This window comes from Hibiscus syriacus, unplaced genomic scaffold (genome assembly GCF_006381635.1).
Source record: "Hibiscus syriacus cultivar Baekdansim isolate YM2019G1 unplaced genomic scaffold, ASM638163v2 tig00109991_pilon, whole genome shotgun sequence".
Classification (NCBI taxonomy): Eukaryota; Viridiplantae; Streptophyta; class Magnoliopsida; order Malvales; family Malvaceae; genus Hibiscus; species Hibiscus syriacus.
In genome coordinates, this window is record NW_024062551.1 from 391,703 (window position 1) to 411,462 (window position 19,760).

Consider the following 19,760-nt stretch of genomic DNA (forward strand, 5'->3'; position numbering starts at 1 on the left):
GTTTTAAATGGGTTAATGATAATGATAGAGATCATGATAACGATATTGATGTAGATAATGATGGTATTTATGCATGTATGCATTCTGTTATGTGAAATGTTCTATGATTTTATTATATGTTTTATATGCCTCACTAAGTCAACGACTTAGCGTGTGATTGTTTCACGCGTAGGTTCCGAGAAGAGGGGAGAATGATAAAAGTTAAGCAAGACATGTTAGTTTCTCCTTTCCAAAGATCAGATCAGAAAATAATTGAATAGTATGTATTTTGTAATACTGATATTGGTTGGCATGTAAATAAAGATTTGAATACGATATGCTCTGATCGAGTTTTAGAATGTTTTAAATGTATTTATGTAATAGGTAAATGTATACTGATGAAAGTTTAAATTTTATGAGTTTTATACAAGTGGACGAAATTACTGTAGCAAGAGTATCAGTACACTGTTGCAGGGTATCGATACCCCTGTAGCATTCTGGAAAATTTTAGCATTTGATACTGTTCATGGTACTATTTATAAAAATGTTTCTTTCCTTAAATTTGTTATAACGAACATAATTCAACGGCATATTAACGTATTTTTTTAATATAAGTTCAAATATTTTGTATTTTGTAAGAATATGGTTTTAAAAGTCAATGTGACATCTCGGACTCGTATCCGGGTTGGGTACGGGTTGGGGGTGTTACAGCCATGGGCGTAATTTACACTTTAAAAACGTTTGGTACGATTAATCTATTCTTTGGTCGTTAGGTCATTTTTTCATTTATCTTTTTCTAAGGATTGATTTGATATCATCACGACCAATCAATATAACATTTGTCTGATATCTTGTTGATTTTTCATGTTTTGGACCCTCGAATTGAATTTAGATACCCGATTCGCGCTCGTTGATAGCTTTTCACGTCATTCGAGTTTGATTTGCGGTCTGTAGGTGGTCTTTCAATATCTTGATCCTCTTTTGTGGTTCGTTTACTGATGTGGTCTATTTTTATTCGAGTTTTTTGGTTAGATTTTTAATCTTTTCTTGTATGATCCTTATGTGATCTTAAGTTGCTAGTTTTGTTTCAACGACTATAGTAAATTGTCCTAATTATGTGCTTAATTTAAATTATGATTGTTCTTAAAAGTCTCTAAAATTGATTTTTAGTCATCCATGCTTAAATCCCTAATACTACTAAGGAGATACTAAAATAAAAAAATAAAAAAAAAACTAAATGCTAGGTATGGTTTTGAAAAAAAATTAAAAGTTTAGGTATTAAAACATACTAAAACTGATAGTTTAGATACTAAATGGGTAATTTACCCAAGAAAAAAAATACAAACTGTGTGAGAAAATTACATGAAACCCATTATCAACAAAAGCTGAAATGGGGAGTTCTCGTAAGAAAATTCCTGCATATTTTCCCCCATCTCTTCCTGTCTGGTTCAGCTCTCTCCAATCCTAATTTGGCTTTCTCAGCAAACTCTCTCTGTATATTCAACACAAATAATGACTGATTAATTACAGAAAAAGGTATTATATCAAAAAAAACTCAGTGTTTAATTAAATAGTTATTGGTATAATATTAAATTAACCCCCAATATTTATTAAAATAGTCATTTTGGTATATTTCTTTCTTTTGAAGCATTTAAGTCCTCGACCTTTTATTTTGGGTCAAAAAGTCCTTCAATGGATGAAAATGATTTGTTAACAAACTATTAATGTTTCAAAATAAAAGAATAACGGTCAAACCTGACTATCTACAGAAACATTAAAAGTCCTTTTGACGTAAAATGAGACATTCGGACCAAAATGTTAAAAAAAAAAGGCCATTTTAATAAACATTGGGTACTAATTTTAGTATTATGTTCTAGTCATTTTGGTTTACATTTTTTTTTAATATTTTAACCTTCAATGTTTCATTTTAGAATAAAATGACCCTTAATATTTGACTAAATAATTACTTAAACATTCATTTTTTTCGAGCATTTTGACTAAAATATTTCATTTTATGAAAAAAGACTCATATTTTAAACGACAAGTTTTAATTTATGAAGAAAATTTTTATATGAAAATAAAATGTTACGGTCCAAAATATTTCGGAAAAAAAAGTGTTTGATTAAACTACCTTGATGGAGTTATCATTGAGAAGGCGATCAACGAGGTTGAACAAGATGTCCTTAGTGTACTCGGGATGGCCTTGAATGCCAAGAATATGCTGCCCAATTCCGAACATCTCCACCCCCGTCTTCTCCGAGAAAGCGATCACATCGGCACCCATCGGAACCTCATAAATTTCATCTTGATGACATTCAATGATCGACAACGAAGACGGTATTTCCTCGATCTCTTCCATATGGACCAACAAATCCTTCGCGATCTCCACTTTCCTCAACCCAATATCCCATCCGCCGGGCGCCCTCCCGACTTTGCCCCCCAACGACCGGCACAGCACCTGGTGGCCGAAGCAGATGCCGAGCACTTTCTTCTCCATGGCGTCGAGCGTCTGCACCAGGAAGCAGAGCTTGAGGATCCACTGGTCGTTTCCGTAGGCGTCGTGGGGGCTGCCGCTGATGACGAACCCGTCGTATTTGTAGAGCTCGTTCATGGCCGGGAACTCTCCGTCGATGACCCTGAATAAGTCCCATCGCTCTCCTTCTTCTCCGAAAGCGGCTACGAAGACGTTGAAATAGCCTCCGTACGTCTTCTTTACGTAGTCCGAGTCCCTGGCGGCTAGGAGGAGAGCGTATCTTCGTTCTCCGGTGAGCTTCATTGTTTTTCGATGAGAAAACGAGTGGAGAATCTTGTTCGAGGACTTGGATTTTGGGAGAGAAAAATGGGGGTTTTATAGAGGGTTCTGAGTAAGGGGATGGAAGTTTCGATGGTGGGGTTGGTTAATTGAAATTTGATGAATATTGGCATGGGGTTAAATTGTGCTTAATTAAATTTAAGAGTGTTTAATCTAAAATGTTATTATTTTTAATTTTAAAAGTTATATAAATTTATTAGGGCTGAGTAACGAAATCGAGAAAATCGAAAAATCGACACGAATCGAGTAAAACGGTTCGGTTTTCGGTTCGGTTTAAAGTCTCAATTCTTTTGATTCGGTTTGGGTTTTCCGTTCAGTTTAAAGTCTCAATTCTTTTGATTCGGTTCGGTTCGGGTTTTTCATATGGAACCCATTTGTTCCATATTGAACCGAATAGACATTTTTTTTAAAAAAAATTATAGTTTCAAGTGATTTTTTCATTGAAAAACCAATAAACCAACCCGAAAAACTCGAACCGTTAAAAAAACCGAACTGAACCGAACTGAAAAAACCGATTTTGATTTTTTCAGTTTTTTAACTATTCGGTTTCGGTTTAAATTTTGAAAAACCGTTAATTTCGGTTCAATTTTTGATAAAAAACCGAACAGAACCGAACCGAATACACTCCTAAAATTTATACTAATATTTTTTTATTATACTTTAAAAATTATATTATGAGATTTAAGGCTCATAAAAAGTTTAAAATAAAAATAGGTATTCAAACTATGTATTTTTTAAGTATTTGAATTATCTTTTTTTTTTGTTAAATTAAGTCCTTAAATTATTATAGTTAATCATTTTATGTCCTATCATTTTTTGAGTTAGAAAAATAGTTTTCGACCAATAAAATATTGGCATGTCACACAAAATTAAGTACTTAAGATGTTGGCATATCACATAAAACTAAGTACTTTTGACTAAAAAAATAATTTAGAGATTTAAAGCAAAAAAAGGTCCTAGTTTAGGGATTTTTTCTAATTGAAAAATAGTTTAGGTACTTCAAGTGGTTACATATAATACTTTAAAGACTTATTTAGACAAAAAATAGTTTAGGTACTTAAACAAAAAAGACATAGTTTGAGTACCTATTTTTAGTTTAAGCCTAAAAAAATAATATTTTCAATTGTAATCCGTTCAATCTAATTTTTTTTGTCTAATCTAAAATGTTAAGTTATTGATAAACTTTTGGGCAAATTACGTGTTTAGTACTTAAGCTATCAGTTTTGGTATATTTTAATATATAAACTTTTAATTTTTTCAAAATCATACCTAAAATTTAGTTTGTGTTTCATTTTATATCTCATCATTAAAAGCTTGAGTTTTTGTTTCATTTTAGTATCTCATTGTTTCATTTTAGTACCCCATTCAAAATTTAATGTTAAGTTTTAAAAAATTAAAAGTTTAAATACTAAAATGGATCAAAACTGATAGTTTAAGTATTAAATGTGTATTTTACCCTAAAGTTTTTGTTACAACAAATTTTTGTCTTTTTAATCTAATAGTAGTATTTTATATTTGAGAATTTCTTTGACACGCGATTTGCGTGTACACCACATGCAGTCACTGCGTCAAACATGGGAGCATATCACATTCTTTGCTTGGAGGGGGCTGCTGCTAGGTACACTGTGGGTAGTGGGTACCAACCAAAACGAGTACCTTTAACGTCGGTAAATACGAACTAAACGATTTCGGTAATTAAAATAATAATTATTAGTTTTAAAGATTTTGAGTTTGAATATTAGTAATTGTAGAGTATTTGAGTGTTCATTGTTAAATGGTTAAGAGTCTTTAGAATAAATACTACTTATAATCATCCTAAATTAATAAAGAGAATTAATGTAATGAATGGTATTATTTTTCATCATTTTATCTCGTGAAATTTTCGTAATGGATCATCGTTATGGTTATTCATTTTATCTACCTCACTCATTAAGAAGTTCGGTATAAAATTAGGCAATCAAATTATTGTTATAATAATACTTGTCACAAGTCATTATCTTATTTCTGATAATGGTAGAATATTTTTGAATAATCTAAAGAGATTATAAGATAATATATGTTCAACATCTTTCTTAGTTATTAACAACACACATCTTATGGATACAACTTTTCGAACCCAAAACTTTTAAGGGAAACAACAACGACTTTTACGACTAAGATCACTCGATGAGCGTTGGGTAAATAAATTCAAATACAAAGAATTAATCATATTATATCAATTATTTTTTAAATCATTGAAAAATATCAATTATTTTGCAGCCCACTAGAATTCATTATGTTCTTAATGCTATTTAACTTCCACAAATTAAACGTGTTTAAAACGTTGTTTGCACTTTTATTTGTCAATTATCTGCTAAGAGTCGGTTTAAACCCTAATTTTTTATTTGAATTAATAATTATTTACGCAAGGTTTCGTTTAAGTAAAAGCTTCCCATTTTTTATTTGAAAAGAAAAGGAATATATCAATTAATATATCAATTAGTGTTTATTGCTTTTCAATCTTGATTGCTTAGATTTAGTGATGCTAATTTTCTCTGATCATTTTAACAAGATTGGATTTGATTGAGATAATTTTTTAAATTGAGGGTTGAATATGTTTTTATTTAATTTTTTGGGGTCAACTCATGTTATATATTCAGGGGCGGACCGTAGTCCGGGCAACCCCTCAAATTGTGAGGAATATTAATGTTGTCAGCTTCTACAAGACGTTTGAAACCGACCCCATGGATTACTTATTTGCTGAGTTCCAAGGGTACGAAATGAGTCACTCTCTCTTGGACCATCCTCTCCAATCTGAGGGGTTGAGCATATTTTAGTTAAGTTCTTATAGGAAAAAAATATTATGCAACAAAATTGTCCATTTAGTGTTAATTTTTTCTATTTTTTTAATTAATACAAATGTCACTCTTAATATTATGCAACCCCTAAAAATATTTATAAGAATTTTTTTGTGCAACCCCTGAATCTTTGTCATGGGTCCGCCCCTGTATATATTTAGGCTAAACAACAAATTTAACACTTGAACTGTTAAGTTTAGTCCTTTTTGGGGTAAAATCATGTCATATATTTAGGGTAAATTATGAATTTAACATTTGAACTATTAGGGTTAGTATGTTTTTTAGTACGTAAACTTTTAATTTTTTTTAAAATAATACATAATGTTTAGTTTTCATTTCATTTTAGTATCCACGGTTAAAAAATTCAAGCGTTTATTACCTAGACTATCAGTTTTAATCTATTTTAGCACCTAAACTTTTAATTTTTTTCAAAACTTAACGTTAAATTTTAAATGGGATGCTAAAATGAAATTAAAAAAAATTAACTGCGGCATACTAAAATGAAACAAAAAACTAAACTTTAGGTATGATTTTGAAATTTTTTTAAAAATTTATATACTAAAAAGAACCAAAACTGATATTTTAGATAATAAATACATAATTTACCCATATATTCAATATATCGTACTAAAATTAGGTCGCATTAAATTATATTAATATTGAAATCAAATTAATGCTTTTAGCATTCGAATCAAATTTAATACCAATTAAAATCGGGGTGGACTTTGAATATATGAATCTTGGGAAATGCAAGGATGAATGTTCCCTTAAATCGGGGTAGATGCAATATGGAAATTCCCATTCCAAGTTGCTACCGATTGTGTCCGTTTTCAACGTCAAGTTCTACGTGCATTTATATTTAATTTTGATGGGTGAGTTTCTTAGTATAGATTTTTTACATACACAAAGACTTAAACTTGAGACTTACCTTAAACACTGTTTATCACTTGAATCAATCCTTGTTGGTAAATATATATGTGTCTTTGATTCGGATAATGTTACATCTTTTCCACTAATATAATCTTGGGTAAATCATGAATTATGTATTTAATCATTTATCTGTAATTTTGTTTTGATCATCTAATTATATTTATAAGAATTATGTCTAACCTTACGTTTTATTTTCGTCTTAATCATCTATTATTGAAAAAAAAAAACTGATGATGTAACAAGTTTTTTTTTATATTTTCAGTGATGATATGATATTATTCTATAGTGATGCATTAGCTTCACCATTAATTTTTTAATTGCTAATAATTAAAATATAACGTTAAGTATGATTTTGAAAGAGAAAAATAGTTAAGTGACCAAAATGAAACTAAGATAATAGATGAGTGACTAAATATGTAATTTACCCTAAATATTTTTAACCTTTTATAATTTTTTTGACATCAATAATAAACAATTTGAAATAACATACTACAATATTAACAACAAACTACAATAAGTTTTAAGTTTCAAGAATAAACTTATTTGAAAATTAATATTCGTGTAATAATTAAACATTATCAACAAATAAAAACTATTGAAATTATCACTTATATTATTAAACTTATATATTATCATAATTAGGGATAAATAGAAGATTTTATACTAGAAGATAGATTTCTAATTTTTTTATAAAAAATAAATTGTCAATAAAAAATATAAAAATACTTAAATTATATAATAATTAAGAATTTTCAAGATATGATCCCACTCGAATTTTAGTCGCTATATCAATTATACCACTGAACTTTCAACATTGTCAATTATAACACTGAAATTTTATTTTCGTTTCAACTATACAATTGAGCAATTAAATCGTTAGCAACCATATCAAAATGATGTCATTTTGGTGAGGTGTATACGCCAATCACGTCGGTAATTGTCAGTCACGTCATCGTGACATTAATGATTTAACAATTCAATGGTATAATTGAAACGAAAATCAAAGTTTAATGCTATAATTGGTAAAATTGAAAGTTTAATAATATAAACGATACAAGGCCTAAAGTTCTTGGTATCTAATATAGTTTACCCGAATGTTTATTTTAAACATGATGTTAGAAAATAGAAATAATTTAAATGATGTTTTAGTAATTTACATTTAAAAGTTAAAAATCATTATTCAGCTTTTTTGTTTCAAAATATTTTTTACTCTATTTTTTTTAAAATTATTTTTAGTACCAAAAACGTTTTTTAGTTCAGAAAACCTAGTTTGAGAACAATGTAGAAGTGACCTTTAATCTTTTAAATCAAATAAGATATAAGAAAATGGATCACGAATTTGGTAACACTACGTAAACAAAACCTCTCTACAAGCTCATCTATCTAAAGATGTATTCATGGCATAGCCACCGGGAGAAGATTGCGATAATCCTAGATGTAGGGATGGGTACGGGATCCGAACCTAACAGATTCCAACCCAATCGGTCGAGTTTTCTTTAAAAAAAAATTTGGGTTCGAGTAGGGTTATTTTTTTGAAAATATATTCGGATCAGGTTGAATTCGTATTTAAAGTGAAAAATACAAGATCCGACCCGACTTGAAAAATAATATAAATTTACCTTATATATTTAAGGATAATTACAATAATAACCCTCTATATATATTAACTTTTTCAATTAAATCCTTATTTTTATTGAATAAAAATATTTTTTTATAAAAATATTTATTTCACATCAGGTCAGATCGAGTCGGGTTCGAGTTTTATCTCAAAAAGTCATGTCAAGTTTGGGTTGAGCAAAATTTCCCCTAAACTCGTATTGGATCGAGTTTCGAGTGGAAGGTATAAATTTAAGGGTCATGTTAGGTTGATCAAAAACCCAACCCTAGACCCGAGCTTCATCTTGAGGGGCATATTAGAAGGATTTATTTATTTTGAATAATCTGATATAACTATTATCTCAAGATAATATATGTTCAGAATCTTTACTAGCTATTAACAACACTCATACACCATGCAAACGCAGCTGCTCGAACTCAATATTGTAAGGAAAACAACATAGTTATATAACTTACTACTAACTACCAGTTTCCCAATATCACCAGGCTGCAATCAATTACTTATGTTTCAAAAGCATCAACTAAATCAGTCTCTTCGTATCCTTTCATTTCCCAGCTAGTTGCAAGAAAAATTAAGTAAATGAATTAGGGGCATGGAAGTTAAATAAAACTTCTCAGTTTTCCTTTTCATCAAGAACAGAACTATTTCATGTTCTCTTTAACCAATACAGCATGCTTTCCTCAAACTTAGTACAAACTGTGTGGTATAACCTTTAAAATTCGAAACCAACATCGGAAAATTTTCAAGTGAACTTTCAGTTTGTTTCATTTCAGTGATGAACTCACCTATTCCTTGTCTTGACAAACTTTGGCCTTGAAGCCTTCTTCTCCATCTTTTCCCTTTTCTTGCGAGTCTTTTCATCCTCAACCTCTCCCTAATCCACACACAAATCATACGAAAACAATGTTTATACGTACGTACATCTACTTCATAAAAAGAATATGAAGGTGTTGAATACCTCGGAGCCTGATGATAAAAACCCTCTAATGAACCCAAAAGATTTGTATGCTCCAAATGCTGGTATCTGAAAGGCAACAAGTTACTTCATTATGTTATGTCATCAGCCTTTTTTTCCCACCCAAGCGTGTTTAAATAGATTCTACCAAATAATTAAGGATTTGTTGGCAAATCCAATTAGCATAGAATTTACTAGGCATAATGTCACAAAATGCCTGTAACGTTTTATTAAAGTCATTTTGGCCTCTATTATTTCTTTTTGGAGCATTTTGTCCCCCCAATGTTTTATTTTTGGGAAAAAAGGCCCATCCGTGAATAGAAACCATTAGTTAACAAACGGTTAACGCTCTAAAATAGGGACCTTTTTAAAATAAATTGGGATCCGGTCCTCCTATTATGGCAGAATTGATGGCAGTGAGGAGAGGCTTGAATCTGTTCCTGGATTCGGATTTGTTGGTAAATCGAAGGCTTATTTTGGAGTCCGATAGTGCGGTGGCAGTGAAGTGGATAAAAAATCCAGCAAGCTCCACTCCAATGTTTCTATCAATTGTTAAAGATATAGCAGACATTATGGTCAATAAAGGGGTCATTGTCCGTCATGTGGCGAGAGCAACTAATTGTGAAGCGGATGAATTTGCCAAACAAGGGATTGGTTAAATGATGGGGAATTAATTGGGTTGTTGTTTGTCTACTATTGGTATATATGGAACATTAGGGAATGATATTTGTTTGTAATTGGTAGATTAACCTATGAGATTGTTTTGTTGTAGGGTATAAACTTATTCATGTAGGTAGTGCTGTTTTGCACTGTGTTGAGTGGGCTACCATCGTTTTTGGGTGGTAGTGTGATCTTATTGTACTTGGTTAATATGCAATAAAATTTCTAAGGCACTCTTTTCCTCCTTCCCATGTCCGTTGAGTCTTTGTTGCTTGACGGTTATGAAGGGGGGGTTTTAACGAGGCATTCCTTTTTATCAAAAAAAAAAATTGAATAAGGATCAAATGACTACTCAATCAAACACTAAGGACCTTTTGTCCTAGAATGAAACGTTGGGGAGCTAAAATGCTACCAAAAAAAGAATAGGGGCCAACATGATCATTTTCGTAATGGGGGCCTAATTTTAGCATTATGCCAATTTTCTATTGGAAAATATTGTTCTTAAAGATCCCAAATCAATGAACGCGACGATCCCTCCCCTAAGGTACTTTTCACCATAAATAGAAACATCTAATTAATCAATCCTAGAAATGAGCATCCATGTTATACCAGACTCTCATGAACGTGACAATCCCTCCCCTAATAGGTCAAAGCCTTCTTGAAACTACTTAAAAAGAATAAGAAATGAGCATTTTGTAGTTTTATGTATTACGACTAGTCCTTACTTAAAGGGGCATATGAAATAGTAACACTCGAAACAGAATTTATATCATAAATCCTAAAAATCTGGGTCTATATAACGAGTCCTAAGGTTTTAGTCTCCCTTTGATGAGATGAAAGGTTTCACTCTCCCTCCGACCAGCTGAACTACCAATCCAAAATACACCATCATGACACAACAGAATTAATTCTTCCATTTTAAATGAAATTAGTAAAATCTCTTCCACAAATTTTGCTCTTTCACATTTTCCACAGATATTTTGGCAATTTTCACTACTATTTCAATATCTTTGAAAAAAACGTAATAGAATGTAAGCATTAGATGAACTCCCTCCAGAAACTATAACTATAAAATTCCTGAAGTAATCAAATGATGGAAGTATCATACAAGAGCTTTATATGAGCAAACTAAGTAAACAGAACTTACCACAAGATATGTATACCAAAACTTGTCAGAGATGATGGACATCAGTTGCACAAAACTTGTGATGTAGATTACATCGTGTAAATCTGCAAAAATGGGTAATTCAAGTCCGGATTATTCAATACATGCAGATAAAAGAAAAATATTCAGAATTTAGGACTATTGAATCAATTCATAATGTCAACATCACTTTAGATATGAGCAACAATGTTTAACTTTTAAACCAAAAGATCCAGATAATAGGCAAATGGAACTTATATCATAGCTACCATAGCAAACCGATTACAAGAAAAAAGATCCACATTAGAAGGAGAAAAGTAGAAAATCTCCAAGGAACATCTAAAATAACTAAGCAACTAAAGAAATAGGAAAAACAACAAAGGGAAACCTAAATTTACAATTTAATAACTAGATTTATTTCATTCCGCCGGCCACCTTTGGAAAAACAAAATCCACTAATGCGGCAATAGTAGGAAAAAATAGAGAAAGCAAAGAGAACAGAACAAAAGAATAATTGGAAAAGCTCAAATCTAAGTTCAGATTTCCATAATCCATAGAAAGAAGAATAAAGGACTAACAAGGCACCAAGCTAGCAAAGGCTCATACAAGATATAAAGCCAAAGCAAAGTAATAGTAATATACTAATAATCGTCCTAAGCTAGCAAAGCCTCAGGCAGTATTCCGCTGTTGCACGCATTGCCTCATTTACAAAGAATTATGAAATTTATTAATAATAGTTTTTCTAACGAAATTCTTCCTAATCTTTTAATAAATTAAAAGATTAAAAAAAAAACCATACATTGAAATTATGGTGAAAATGGACAAAACATTGAACAATACATACCCACATATTCCACCAGTACTCATATCAAATCCACCATCAAGAAGCTCTCCATCATCGGAATAAGCAGGCATTGCCATCTGGGCAATTTGTTGATAGGGTATAAAGTAAGCTGCAGATGTCAAAAGTAGACCAATCCAGTGTTTCCATGTGAATGAGGAGTGGAAGATCAACATCCTAACCAAGACATATACAACCTAGATAAACAGAAATTTGGAAAAAAAGTCCAATCAAATAATACTTTTAACAAGCACAAAATGCAGCTATGGAGACAATAAAAATAGATAGTACTTGCAACAACTACCCCTGCTCTTCTACATCAACTACAAAGTAACATCTACAAGAATTTTAATGTATTAGGTCAAACAAAAGCTAAGACAGGCTAATAATATAAAAGGGTAAAGTTCAAATAAAATGGCCAATACATACTACATAGTGCTTGTTGATGCATATGAATAAAATACATAGATGTTAGAAAGTTGAAACTACTAAACTAAACATTGTTTACAAGTCGAACTTGCACTTAATATACATACTATGCTTGTGCACTTAACATCACCCTAACATTGGTTATAGTGACTAGCCGCAACTTATGAAGTTTATATTTTTTCACTTTAACGGGCTTGACATATGCATAGAAAATAAACTCACAGAGATATGCATCCGGACTATAATCGAGAAAATGTACCCGTGAGCATGGATTTAAATAGAAGCCTCTATATAGCAGTAGCAGCACCGTCTAAAACTGCTATTGCCGAAAATAGCGGGGGTGAAGAGGAATCACAACAATAAAGTTAAAAAAGAATCCAACAGTCTGTTGCCGTAATTAAAATTATTACGTTTTACAATAATTTGTGAACGCAATAGCATCTGCTATGCCTGTAAACGCAATAAACTGACCAAAAACAAGGCCGTAATATCAATTGAAATCCCTGTCCGTGAGCTAAGGGTGCATTTCAAATGTTTACGAAGATACGGAAATTCAATTGCAAAGGAATCAATGTCATCTATGGCTATTAAGTTCTCCATTTCCTGATAGTACATCATAATGTTAAAACTAAGCATAAACATAAATACAAGGGAGAAATCTAATTTAATCAGAATCGAATACTCTCAATCGATTACAAGATAAAAAAATGAGAGTCTGATAGAAATATGGTTTCAAGAAATAGGGGAAATGATGATGATGATGAGATGAAGAAAGCGTACATTGCAGGCAATGATGAGGCGGCGGAGATTGGCCATGTGGCGAGCGTTCTCTTCTTTGCGCTTCTTGGCACCTTGATTCGCCATTTCCTTTGTGTCTCTGGTTGAGGGGTCAACGAGTTTGACTATGGAACCCTAAGGAAGATGAGCTTGTTGAAGGACTGAGTGGTGAAGGATTGATGATGGAAGAGTGAAGAATGTAAGTTCCACTTCCCCTTCCATCCCTTTAGTAAAAGCCCAAAACTGTCTCATCATTCATCAAGACCCACTATCTACTAAAATAATTAAGGATAAACTACACCAGACACCACGAACTTTAGACATTGTATTGCTTATATCACTAAACTTTTAATTTTATCAATTATATTACTGAATTTTGATTTTCGCTTCAATTATACCATTGGGCCGTAAATTGTTAATGTTCAGGTCAAAAAGATATCGTTTTGGTGAGGTGTCTATGTCAGTAGCTTTCAGCCATGTCTTAATGCTTTAATGATTTAACAATTCAATGGTATAATTGAAACATAAATTAAAGTTCAGTGCTATAATTGATAAAATTGAAAGTTTAATGGTATAAACAATTTAACACTTAAAGTTCAGTGGTATCTGATGTAGTTTATCTAATATTAATATAATTTATATTGTGTTCTTACACAACTCGATAAATTTAATCCCTACTTAAATCACTAAAATGTTTAACTGATAAGAGAATGTATTAACCGAGAGCAATTTAACTCTAGAGATTTTTTACATAAATAATATCCAATCGATGTGAGAGTTACATTAATGTTTTTACATTTTTTAGGTATGTTATTCGTCTTCTTGAAATAATATTTCTCACTATTTTGATTTTTGAACACACCCCAAAACTCTCAAATCTAAGAAAATCCCCAAACCCCTAGGGTGCGTTTGGTTCACGGAATGTAAGATTACCAATGAGAATAAAAGATTACTAGGGAATAAGATTACTGGGAATGTTGTATTTATTGTTTGGTTGGTTTAGCAGGAATGTAAGATTACATTGTTTGGTTAAAGGAATAAAAGATTATTGTAATGTATATTTGACCAAATTGTCCTTATTATATATTTGTATAATATTAAAAATTGTAAAATATTTATATATTTTCTTTAAAAAAATTAAATTCATAATATTTATATAATTTTTTTACAAAATTAAAAATATAAAAAAGGTTAAAAAAATTTAATCTCTGAACTTCATATAAAATTTTAATTATAGACTTTTTTTGTAAATCTAAAATAATTTAAGGATAAATTTGTAATTTAACCTTCGTAGAATTTTTATTATTCAATGACAGAAGAATGATATTTTTGAAAAAAATAAAAAATTAAGGGCATTTTAGTCTAAAACGCCGGTAATGTTACAATACCTAAGGGAAGGGAGGTAATGACATTACCGGTAATATACCCAAAAAAATATACTATTGGTAATAAAATATTACCGGGAATGAAATTCCCGGCCAACCAAACATGAGAATGTGGGATTCCCATGGGTGGGAACACCCTCTAAAATGATGATTTTTGTCTAGTTTTGCTTATTTTGAGTAGGTTTCTAGAAAAATCAATTTTAAGAAAAGAAAGAGGAATGAAATACAAATGTTTTAGTATTAGTATTGTCGTTAAATACGATCAATGACAAGCGATGATTGGTCGTTGCCTACGATCGAAAAAGAGTAGGGCCAAAAAGTGACCTATTTAAAATTTGGCTTAATTAGAAAATAAATGTTCAAACTATACATTTTTTTTAAATAATTGCCTAACTTTATAAACATTACCACTTTAGATTTCTGACTGTAACGATCGTTGAATTTTATAACTAAAGGATATGTGTCGCCTTTATAATTTTTTTAATTATTTAAATTAAAAAAGTAAGAGTATTATTATATTTACAAAAAAAAATTAAAAAAAATTTTAAAAAAAGGAACTTCGATCTCTAAAAAACCTTAAAATCAACCTTAAATATCTAGCTCTAACCCCAAATCCCTTACCACTGCTAACCATCATTTACCGTTGCCGGCTCACCGCAATGCCACTTCACCTTCGTTGTTACGCCTAGAGTAAAAACCATTTTCGTCCAATTCCATTAATACATTCCCTGCCCTTTTACGTCCAATTCCATAAGTGTCTAATTTTTCCCCAATATTTTTATTTTGCTAACATTTGTTCTTAAGGGCTCAATTTTTTTCAATATTTGTTATGAGGGGTTCAATCTTTTCAATATTTTTTATTAGGTGCATACTTTTAAATTTTAATTTTTTTAATTTTTATTTATTTATTATTATTATTATGAGTCCAATTTTTCTAGTATTTTTTTATTAGAGATCTATTTTTTTCAATATTCGTTATTGTAAGCGTACTCTTAAAATTTACTTTTTCAGTTCTTTTATTAGAGTCTATTTTTTTAATACTTATTATTATGGAGTTACTCTTAAAATTTATATATATTTTTTCAACAGTTGTGATTAGGAACAATTACTAAAATAATGGTCTGCAACCACAACAACAACTGTTATGTAATGGTAATGACATCGTTCGAAATCGCGATATGCATAACTGTTATGCCCACGATATCATATATTATTAAAAGTTCACAATCACGATACTTGCAATGACCACGATATCATCTGTTATGTCTGCAATAGCGAATAAACGCAACACAGTTGAAAACATAAATGTAAACTGTAATTTAAATTCTTGATCAGGGGGCCTAATTTTTTTTGTTCGTCTCAAAAAAGAGTCTGGTAACATTTTATGTTAAAACCTATCACAATCTAAAATTCTTAGTTGTAATTGAAATTTTTATCGATTGTTTAACATTTTAAATTAAATAAAACAACAATTTAAATTAAAATTCTCCATAAATAAAAATTTTAGATTAGGTCGTCGCATAACAAATCTACACTATTTTGCTTTTGTTGTCACCCAAGGCCACGTGCAGGGGCGTATCTAGGCCTAGGCATACCTAGGTCATGGCCCACCCTATGCCCAAAAAAAGGTAAAGTAATTTATTCATTCAATTATTATTTAGTTTTTGTTTTGATTATCTAACTATTATTTATTGTAAACCATATTAAACATTATATTTTGATTTTATTTTGGTCACTCGTTTTTAAAATATTATTGGTGAAGTTGAAAAATAGAACTAAAACAAAATCAAAAGGTAACGTTAGATATAATTTTGAAAAAAAAATAATAGTTGAGTGACTGAAACATAAATCAGGTAATATGTGAGTGACCAAATAAGTAGTTTACCCCAAATAAAAATATATAAGAAATATATTGTTCCAGTTAATATATTTTTTTCTAGATTTAATCATATATAATTGTTAATATATTTTTGAATTGGAAACACATATAAATTATATTAAATAATTTTTTATAATATTTATATTGCTCTAATTATATAAAATGAGCGATGGAAGCATGTAGAGGAGTAGACGCATGTCCAATCATGCATGAAGAAAAAGGAATGTTTCAAGATAAAACAAGGGTGGCTGAAAGGTGGGGTGTGCGTGCGTGTCAAGGAGGAATGGCTCGAGCTGGGAAGAGAGCTAGCTGTCGGGTGCTTCTATTGACAGCAGCACATAACACCCTAGCCGGTCACGGTGGAAGGAAAATCAAACAAACTGAAACAGGACATAGAAGACAATGTTGAATGTGATATGATAAAATTTAATTTTATAATCTCAAACAATTACAATATTTCATTCATTATTTTAACATCCAGTTCAGACTACCGTCAATTTTTTAACGAAAAAAGGATGAGTTTAGAACATAATAAATAATCGGATGAATATTTTATAACTTTTAATAGTTGAGAGACTCAACAAAGAAACAATAAATAATTAATGGACTATTTTTGTAACTTTTATAATCAAGAGACTTAATAAAGTAAAATCCAATAATCGATGGACCATTTATATATTTTATCCTTTTTAATAGGCTGAGTATAAAATAGTACTTATTCATAGTTCTGTTGACTAATTGATAACGTATACATATCCTAATGTTATATTTGGCTGGTGAATATATTAATAAAAGCATGTAAATTTGCATGAATTTTTTAGTCGAAAAGTTGCAGTTTGAGAATTTAGTTTTTGTTATTGCCCTTTAAAATTAGAGGTTAATATCGGCCACTGGTGGCACTGCAAGATCTTCTCCTTCATGGTAGCACTCAGGGCCTAAGTCGTAATCAGATTCTTTTGGAAGTGTGGAATCCGCCATTGGTGGCATTGCAAATTCATCCCCTTCACGGTAGTCGTCAGGGCCTAAGTCGTAATCAGATTCCGGTGGAAGTGCAAACTCATCTCCTCCACGGTGGTAGTCAGGGCCTAGGTCGTAATCGGAGACCGGTGGAAGTGCGAAATCCGCCTCCGGTGGCACTGCAAATTCATCTCCATCACCATCGTAGTCAGCGCCTAAGTCGAAATCGAATTCGGGTGGAAGTGCGAAATCCGCCCTTGGTGGCACTGTAATTGTATCTCCGTGATGCTTGTAGTCGGAGTCTAAGCCATGGTTAGGTGCACCTAAATCCGCCACCGGTATCTCCGCGAATCCGTCCTCCTGATGCTTGTAGTTGGTGTCTATGTCGAAACCCGCCACCGGTGGCACCGCAGGGGATATATCTGTTTCTTCAACGGTGACTTTTGGTTCAAGCCTACATGCAACAACAATGGTGATGGCTAAGAGATGCAACATGAAGAACAAGAATTGGTTCAACTTTGCCATGAATAACGAACTTGTTTTTATAACCGATTGATCTTTATTTTGAAGCTGAATCAGGGTTCCCTTTTATACCGGGCAGAAATATCCCATTTTCGAAACGTTTTCATATCAATAAATGAACTTAATTGTACATTTTAATAGGTTTGAAACTTGTGTGAAATTTTACCACTCAATTAATTGTTTCATTATGCTCATCTTTCTGTTTTGCTCTTTAAAAAATTAAGATTTACCTCCTAGGATGAATAAGGGTACTTTATCTTTTTTGAAAATAAATGAAGGACAATTTTAGAACTTTCAACTCCCATTGGAGTAAATAGAGACAATTTTAGTACTTTATCTATTTTGAAAATAAATAAATAAGGGTGTTTGTTTTAGGCATATTGCAACAAAATACCTCTAACGTTCGATAGTTTTGTCAAATTTACCTTTAATCTATTTTTTTAAACACATTTGATCACTTAGCTTTTTATTTTGAGTCAAAAAATACTCTCAGTGGAATGAAGATCGTTAGTTAACTAATGGTCAACATATAATGTTAACCAATCATGTGTAATTTTGAATCAAAAAACACTTTCAATAGAATGAAAATCGTTAGTCAACGAAGGTCAACATCTGATATTGACCAACCACATATACGTGGGTAGAGATACTGACGTGAAATTACCGCATCAAATTTTAAAAACACTCTAGTAAATAAATAAGGGCATTTCGTTTTAGGCATAATGCAACAACATATCTTTAACGTTTGATAATATTGTCAAACATATCTTTATTATTTCTTTGACACATCTGACCACTCAATTTTTTTATTTTGGGTTAAAAACACTTTAGTAAAATAAAAACCGTTAATCAACTGACGATCAACGTCTGATATTGACCAACTACCTACACGTGAATGGAGATACTGACGTGATATTCTCACATCAGATTTTAAAAAATAAAAAAAATATTATTATTAATATTTATATTTAATTATTTATTTTTCCCTCTCAATTTCTTCAAATTCATTTGAATTCATATTCAATCTTCTCAGGCCCATTGAGGTTGCCACGAGTCTCTTCTTCTTCCTCTCGCGCCCCTAGGTTTCAGCAGACCGACAAAAAGTGAATGAAAAAATTTGGGCAATTTAAAATTTATCAGAGTTTTGAATGAAGAAATTGAGTTTCGATCTAATCTATGTTTTTCTTAGTTCGACCTAGGACTATAAAAAGTTGACCCAATATGTAAAAAAGTGACCGAAACTGACTCGAGTCAAAATTATTTTTGACCTTCATTGTGGCGATCCAAAACCGACTCGAGTCGGAACTAGAGTTGACCTGAACCCGATTTGGACTTGAAAATTATAGATCCGAACCCGACTTGTATCTGACCTAAACCTTAATTGAACCGAAAATATGATACCCGAACTCGAACTGCATCCGACTGATATGAACTCGAACCCGAGATTGACCTGGTAAATAATTGGTATTACCCAACCTATTTTCAACCTGATCTGTTTTCAACTTGACATGTTTTTAATCTGACCTGTTTTTAACCTGACATGTAAATGATCTGACTTGTTAATGATTTGATCTGATATTTATCTGACTTATATATTACCATGGAAATCTTATAAATTATCAGTTTTTTAACTTATGATGTAATTAAATTATTAATATGATTACTTTTTAAATGTTATAATAAAATATTTATTATGATAATTATATTAATAAATAGACCTATTATATAAAAGGGTAATCTATGTCAAATACCACTCATCTTTATGCTCGGGATCGAAAATGACACTGACGTTTCAATTTTGCCAATTTTAGCCCGGACGTTTATGTTTCACTTCAATTTTTCCACTCCGTCATTAATCCGTTGATGGCACGATGACATGGCATGCTAATGCCGTGAAGGCGATGACATGAACGACTTTTTCAAAGTTATTTAGTCCACATAGCATCTGTATTACCTGAGAAAAGTTGGAGATTCGCCACCACAAAACTCCCATTTCTTCACCACCACAAAACTCTCCCTCACTCTGTTGTCCACT

The 19,760-nt window shown here is 31.3% G+C and overlaps 2 protein-coding genes across 2 annotated transcripts; both read right to left on the reverse strand.

The window, feature by feature from the left end:
• Nucleotides 1-1,354: 1,354 nt before the first annotated feature.
• On the reverse strand, nucleotides 1,355-2,784 carry LOC120212013 (gamma-glutamyl peptidase 3-like). The gene is made up of 2 exons (XM_039210452.1): nucleotides 2,111-2,784; nucleotides 1,355-1,471 (listed from the first exon to the last, which is right to left on the reverse strand). Exons 1-2 carry the CDS (start codon nucleotides 2,753-2,755, stop codon nucleotides 1,355-1,357), a joined length of 762 nt encoding a protein of 253 aa, XP_039066383.1. The 5' UTR covers nucleotides 2,756-2,784.
• A 5,964-nt stretch (nucleotides 2,785-8,748) lies between these two features.
• LOC120212006 (transmembrane protein 208 homolog) lies at nucleotides 8,749-13,211 on the reverse strand. The gene is made up of 6 exons (XM_039210448.1): nucleotides 12,986-13,211; nucleotides 11,780-11,973; nucleotides 11,273-11,274; nucleotides 10,939-11,021; nucleotides 9,135-9,200; nucleotides 8,749-9,050 (listed from the first exon to the last, which is right to left on the reverse strand). The coding sequence occupies exons 1-6, from the start codon at nucleotides 13,067-13,069 to the stop codon at nucleotides 8,958-8,960; spliced, it is 522 nt and encodes a 173-aa protein (XP_039066379.1). The 5' UTR covers nucleotides 13,070-13,211; the 3' UTR covers nucleotides 8,749-8,957.
• Between the last annotated feature and the right edge of the window lie 6,549 nt (nucleotides 13,212-19,760).